Genomic DNA, 6,750 nt, shown 5'->3' with positions numbered 1-6,750 from the left:
CCCGCACTACGTTTGGGAGAAATTCCTTTTGAAATGCGAAATAGAGGTGCGCCCGCTCCAGTCCTCGTGAGCGCCCGTGCACAAGCTATGATTAACTGATGCAAGAAGGCGCAAACAAGCTTCCCATCTGTGCAGACAAAGGCGCAAATGCGCAGCTTATCAGCGCAAGACAATGCGCTAACGAAATTCACCAACAGCACTAACTTATGCGCAAACACGCTGGTGAAAACACGCAAGACCTTTCTCATACAAGATCCCCAACCGCGCCTCCTCTTGAGCAAACGCGCAACCCAGCCCCTTCACTTAGCGCAAACGAGAACACCATCTGCGCTTCCTATGTGCAATCGCGCACCACATCTTGTGCAACCCATGAGCTTCAGCAACAGCGCAAGTTCTCCAACAGCTACACCATGTGCGATTGCCTCTTCACCAGCAATCACTTCCTTGCGCAAACAAATGTTCCAACAACATACAAAATAGCACAATCGTGCATTCCACCTACTGAACCATGTGCTAACGAGTTCCAACAGCGCAACTTCCTAGCATTACACAGCCATGAACCGAGCAACGTGCATGAAAAATTGCGTTTTTGTAAAGCACCATGGTCACGTGTTGAAGTGCTGAAGCGAGTTCCTTCTATGGAGCTAATGAGGATTCTGACGATCATGATATGGATATGGAGTCCTGATGCTTGGAGTCAAAGGTACGTCCCTTGTTCTTTTTCTTATCTTTAATCATTAGGGACAATGATTATACTAAGTTTGGGGGATGACTCATTTTGTGCAATGATTTAGTTGTTTAGTTGTATTTGATGTTTTGAGGTGATTGGTTTGATTTTGATTGTGTTTTATAGATAAATTTTTGTTTGAGTTTATTAGTTGAAGTTTTGAATTGAGTCGATAAAGAATTAGATGCATGGCCAATGATGAAATTTTCTTTATTTTGTGTTGTAACTGAAATCCATGACTGTCTACCTATTTAACCAAATTCTTATTTTTTGAAAAATGGAACCAATTGGATGAAAAATTTCCTATATAATCTGTGATTAATACTTGAATCTGATTTTTGAAACATACAAACATAGACATGATTGAGGCATTGTTTGAAATTTTTGGGATTAATTTTCATTGAAATAATTTATCCTTAGTTGCCCATTTGAGCCTACACGTATATTAGTACAATGAGGTACAAAAGAATCTGAATTTTTTTGTGAAAATCATCATTTACTGTTGATGATTATTCTTTTCTTCACTGATTGAATTTGTATGATTTGATTGTGAATTGAGACTTGTCTAAAACTAGTTCAGACACTCTTCGAGGAAAAATACTGGCATAACTGTGATTAGAAATAATTTAGAAAAAATTTTCTGAAATCGTTTGAGCCTTTCAAGCTACCCATTGTTACATTATATCCCTAGTAACTTGTTTGAGCTTTATTGAAAATCGAATGGCATGCGTGCAAACTTGTGATAAACCCCCATTCGTCATCTTTTCAAGGTCCTACATTAACTACCTATAAACAACCTAAACACTATTTCCTACCTTTAAGAGAGTAATTTGAATGTTAGAATTTTATGTGATCCTAGTTGATATTTGTAAATATGAAATGGTGTGGTGGAAGATTTGGAAATAAAAAAAAAAAATCAAGAAGGTGGTAGTTAAAAAAAATGAAAAAATATATGAAAAAGTTGTGAAAAAGAAGAAAAGATGAAAAATCTATGGGATGAAGAGAAGATGTGTGAAATTTGACTAAAAATAGTGGAAATTAGAGATTGAACATCATTTACTCCCTCTTTTGAATTCTTATTCCTTCATTTTTAGCCATGAGACAGGTCTTACATTATAAGATGATTAAGTCCAATTAATCGAGTCACAGTTGCCCAATATACAAGTGGAGAGGGGTTGCGAGAGTCTAGCCTATGGATTGTTGATTGACACTTTTAATGATTATGATTTTTTTATCGAAACACGCACACACTTTTATTCTTTGCTTCTACCTAATTGTGAGTGTTTTTTTATTCAATATCCTTAATTTTGATCCCTTGTTATCTTGAAAAGTCCTCATGATCTATGAATGTGTGAATTGAATTTGGATAAGGGTGTTTTGAAACGTGAGTTGTGGAGATTGTAAGTTTATGTGGTTATCTAGTTATGATAAAAATTTTCAAGTGTTAGTCGGTTGGATGAGATTGGATTTGATTTTTAAAATTATTGCTGAGGTCATTGGTCCATAATATTTCTTGACTATTCTTGTTGGTAGTCGATGATATGAGTTTTTGGAATTTATTGTTTTGATAGTTTTGCTCGGGACTAGCAAAAGTCTAAGTTTGGGGTATTTGATAAGTGTATTTTATACACTTACATTAATTATGATTTTAATTGTTAATTATTGGTTTCGAGCAGATTTATGCGGAGTTTTTGTTGTTTTTGTGTTTGCATGAGAATTATGGAATTATTGATAAAAGAAAGAGAAAAAGAAAATAATAGAAGAAAAGAATGAAAATGAGAAAGACTGTAAAGAAAAGAAACGAGAGAACGTTATTGGGCCATTGTTAGTGGGCTTAGTTGGAGCGCTATTGAAGGTAAGAGTTTAGCGCATCATAAAGGGCAAACGTGCTACTATCGTGAAGATTTGAAGATTGAAGAGCGAACAAAAGGCGCGCTCGCGCCTTTCACTGAGCGCCCGCCCCATCACTGATCAGACTTTTAATTATTATCGGGCAAGTATTCTATGGGCTTTTTTATGGGCTTTTCTATGGTATATAAAAGGAATTGAAGTCAGACAATTGAGGAGCCGCCACACACACGTACATATCAGAGAAAGTATTGGAACGTGATCGTAAAGATTTTATGAAGGATTTTGTGCTTTAGTTGAAAAACGAAGACGGAGATCGAGAGACCGGACACGGCATCGCATCGACGGAATTGTTTTCTTTATCTTTTATTTATTAAATTCTGATTTGATGTTGAATTTTCTGAACATGAATTATTGTTTTCAAAATTTTATTATGAACTAAATTTTTAGAGTCTAGAGGTCGGATGGAACCTGGTGTAGACGCTTTCATGAATTTTTGATTTGATTGAATTGAGTTTTTTCTAGATTAATTGTTTTTCTAGAATTGATTGTCTTTTTAATTATCTGATTAATAATTTAATTGTAATATTTATTTGAAATCTGGCACTCGGGAGAGGAGATTTTGAATAGGACCTACCCATAGAAAATACACTGTTAATTATTTATATCACTCGGGAGAGTGTGTAATTTTAACAGAGGTTTTAAAAAGAACATTGTTTTGAATATATCACTGCAATTAGATTCTTAATAGGGATATTAGAATTGAATTGTAGTTGATAAAAATTATTTGTTTCTCGGGAGAGGGAAATAATAAACTTAAGTGTTCTTGGCTACTAATTGACTGAAATTCATGAAGATTAATTAATTAGAATTGATTGTTATTGAAATCAAGTGAAATCTAAACCTCTAGACCATTTTTCCTCTGATTGATATTATCTGAAAGTTGTGTGTGTACTATCAAAAACTCATTTGATTATTTTATTTTTTCTGCGAACTTTTCAAATATTGATTTTCTAAATAAAATTAGAACTATTTTAATTACAGGTACTAGATATTTTCATTTTACTCTCTGTGAGAACGATACATGATTTATCACTATATTAAACTTGACACTCGTATGCTTATGAGTATTTTTCACAACAGACGCCAAGTAAGAAAAATGGCACCACGGGAGAGGGAAGCAGTGGGGCTCACATTTCGGCAATACTTTGTCATGAGGAAACTTGCCCAGAGAGAGGAGCCCTGTCTGAATCTGAACCAAAGCTTCATGGAGAAGTTATCGACTATGTCTTTCAGCCTTCGAAATCCAAGGCCCCTTTATTTCATCGGGAGGAAGGCACGAGACCATCGAGCCCAGTGCCACTTTTTCTCCAATGGTCTAAAGCCCCAGAGAAATACATTAAATATGGGCTCCAGTCTCTGAATGACAGCCAAAGGAGGCTGCATCACCTGGCAGAGATAAATCGGGATCGAGAGGAGCACACTACTGATCAGGGACATCCTGATCCTAGGGACTAGGGAGCGAGTCTCCCAATCCTCCAGCTTTTTCCGAACCGACTGCAAAAGGCTCAAACAACGAGCAATTTCGGTTCCAGCAGAAAAAACGGAGCTCTAAGTTATATAAAAGGCAGTTGTCCCTCCGCAAACCTGATGATGCGCAGCAAACGAGAGCAATAGCGAGTAGGCCAACTCGGAGGAAAGATCATGGCACTCTTGGCCACATTCACCAATTGGCCCGAACAGTTCTCATATTGAGCCAAGAAATATTTGAGGCGATGGGTACCCCGAGAATAAGGGAAAATGATGACATCGTCATCATAGGCCAGATGATAGATCGACAAATCACAGCCTAAGCGGTACCTCAGATCAGCATTTTGGAGGAACAACGAATCTAGACTGCGGGACAGGTACTCAGCCCCCCAAAAATGAAGAGGAGGGGGTACAAAGGATCCCCCTGTTTCAAGCCACTCGTAGAACCAAAGAAACCAGCGGGGGCCGGGTACCATTGGAATTAACCGAGAACTTGAAAAAAGAAATGAAAGCCCTCACCATCCTCACAACCTGCTCGAAAAAGCCAAACTGCCTGAGGACATCCAAGAGAAAAGACCATTGGACTTTGTCATAGACCTTAGCCATATCCAATTTCAGGATGGCGTTGCCACCACGGGCAGGGAGATTAAGATTGTGAGTGATCTCTTGAGCGAGAAGGATATTGTCAGAGATCATCCGACCCGGCACAAAGCCACTCTGATTCTGATAAATAAGTCTTCCGACCACCGACCCCAGCCAAGAATACAACAGCTTCGAGATGATCTTATTTGTGACATTACACAAGCTGATGGAACGGAAGTCCGTCCAAGCATGACCATTGACCACCCTTGACTTTGGGAACCAAAGTGATCGTGGTGGAAGTGAAACCCTAGGGCAAGGAAGAGCCCTGAAAAAAGTCAAAGAAAGCATCCATGACGTCTTGCTGCACAAAATCCCAGCATTGCTCAAAGAAGACCGAGGAGTACCCATCAAGACCCGCCACACTATCCCGAGGGATGGAGAAGACAATCAAGTGAACCTTATCCAAAGTGGGGACGACCGCGATGCTATTGTTCTCTGTCTGCGAAATCTTCGGGGAAAAACCAGAAAATTCTGGAAGATCCAGGACAAAAGGATCTCCAGTAAGGAGGCGCTTGAACAGGAGTAAAACCTGGAATCTCATCAGGAAAAACATCCAAAAACTCATTAACTACTGGTAGATCCTCTGTACCAACACTTCCAGTGGACAAATCAATCGCATATATGAGGTAGCTTTCCCCGCCAGACTCCAGAGCATGACAGACTCTCAAAGCTAATATCAGTGGCATCGGGGGTCGTGCTCCCTCACTATAGAAAAACCATTTATCACCACCAACCGGGTGAAACTGTACCAACCACTGGTAACAATCCACTGAAGCTCGGTACGTGGTCAACATATCAATTCCCAAAGTGCAATCAAAATCCTCCATCGTTAATACCTTGAGATTCGCCATCAAAACATTCTCCTTAAACTCTAAAGGGCAACCAACCACTAGAGGCTTAGCCAACACAGAATGACCCGTCGGTGTAGAAACATAAAGTACTACTTCTAGGTTAATGTATGATAAATTATGTTGCTTGACAAATCGAGCAGATATTAATGAATTAGATGCATCAGTATCAATAAGAACAAAAGCAGGTATACCACATAATAGAAATGTACCTGTGATAACCCTCTCATTCTCCTCCATTGCCTGATCATTCCTTAATGCAAACACCTGATCGGAAGTACTAGGTCGTAGATTATAACCTCCCGTTAACTGTCCATGTGGCCTTTTTTGTACTGTGGCCTGATATCCAGAACCCGAACCAGAACCAACTCCCCCGGCCTTTGGACAATCCCTCTTCAGGTGGCCAATCTTCCCGCAATGAAAACATGCTCCTGCAACCTTCCGACACTTTTCAGTCGGATGATTCTTACCACAATGATTACACTGACCTTTGTTTTCAAAACGCATCACTCCCCCAGATCCATAGGAGGAAGAAGTAGACTTCTTGAAAGACTGAGCACGGGACCCAAAGAACTCGTGGGTCTAGATGAGAGGAAAGAACTGGTACGCCGAATGTTATCCTCTGCTTGGAGACATCGTCTAAGTAGTCCCTCATAAGTCATGTCATCGCTCACAACTACTCGATCATGGATTTCCGGATTAAGGTCCTGGAGAAACAGATTGTACTTCGCCTCAGTGCTGTCAGAGAACTGGGGAAAATAGGGCAACAACTCAAAGAACTTCTGCTGGTATTCTTCAATCGACATTGAGCCCTGCTTCAAACCCAACAATTCACTTACTTTCGCCTGTCAAAGTGCGGGAGGAAAGTATAATTTATTAAAAGTTGTGCGAAAGTCTGCCCAAGTAACAACTCCTCGTGTCGTGATGATAGGTGCGGATGTAGATCTCCACCATTTCCTAGCACGTCCTTATACTAGAAATTTTAGAGTCTTCATCTTCTATTTCTCAGTACAACGAAACTCCTGGAAACAGATCTCCATACGTTCTAGCCAGTTCTCTGCATCCTCTGGATTCTTGCCTCCAACTAGTGGCTTAGGACCCATCTGCGTAAATCAATGCAAACTAAAACGCCTGTGATCATCACGGTGGTGCCTC

General features: G+C 39.7%; 1 protein-coding gene across 1 annotated transcript; it reads right to left on the bottom strand.

Annotated features, from left to right (window-relative positions):
• Positions 1 to 5,172: 5,172 nt before the first annotated feature.
• Positions 5,173 to 6,102, bottom strand: LOC140861536 (uncharacterized). The gene has a single exon (XM_073264558.1). The coding sequence runs from the start codon at positions 6,100 to 6,102 to the stop codon at positions 5,173 to 5,175; it is 930 nt and encodes a 309-aa protein (XP_073120659.1).
• Between the last annotated feature and the right edge of the window lie 648 nt (positions 6,103 to 6,750).

This window comes from Henckelia pumila, chromosome 4 (assembly GCF_033568475.1).
Source record: "Henckelia pumila isolate YLH828 chromosome 4, ASM3356847v2, whole genome shotgun sequence".
Taxonomy (NCBI): Eukaryota; Viridiplantae; Streptophyta; class Magnoliopsida; order Lamiales; family Gesneriaceae; genus Henckelia; species Henckelia pumila.
The sequence above is the reverse complement of the archived record's forward strand: the minus strand, read 5'-3'. Positions and strand labels throughout refer to the sequence as shown.

What these genes read in the sequence shown, in the direction of transcription:
- LOC140861536 (XM_073264558.1), bottom strand. Translation starts at nt 6,102, where the DNA reads ATGCGTTTTGAAAACAAAGGTCAGTGTAATCATTGTGGTAAGAATCAT.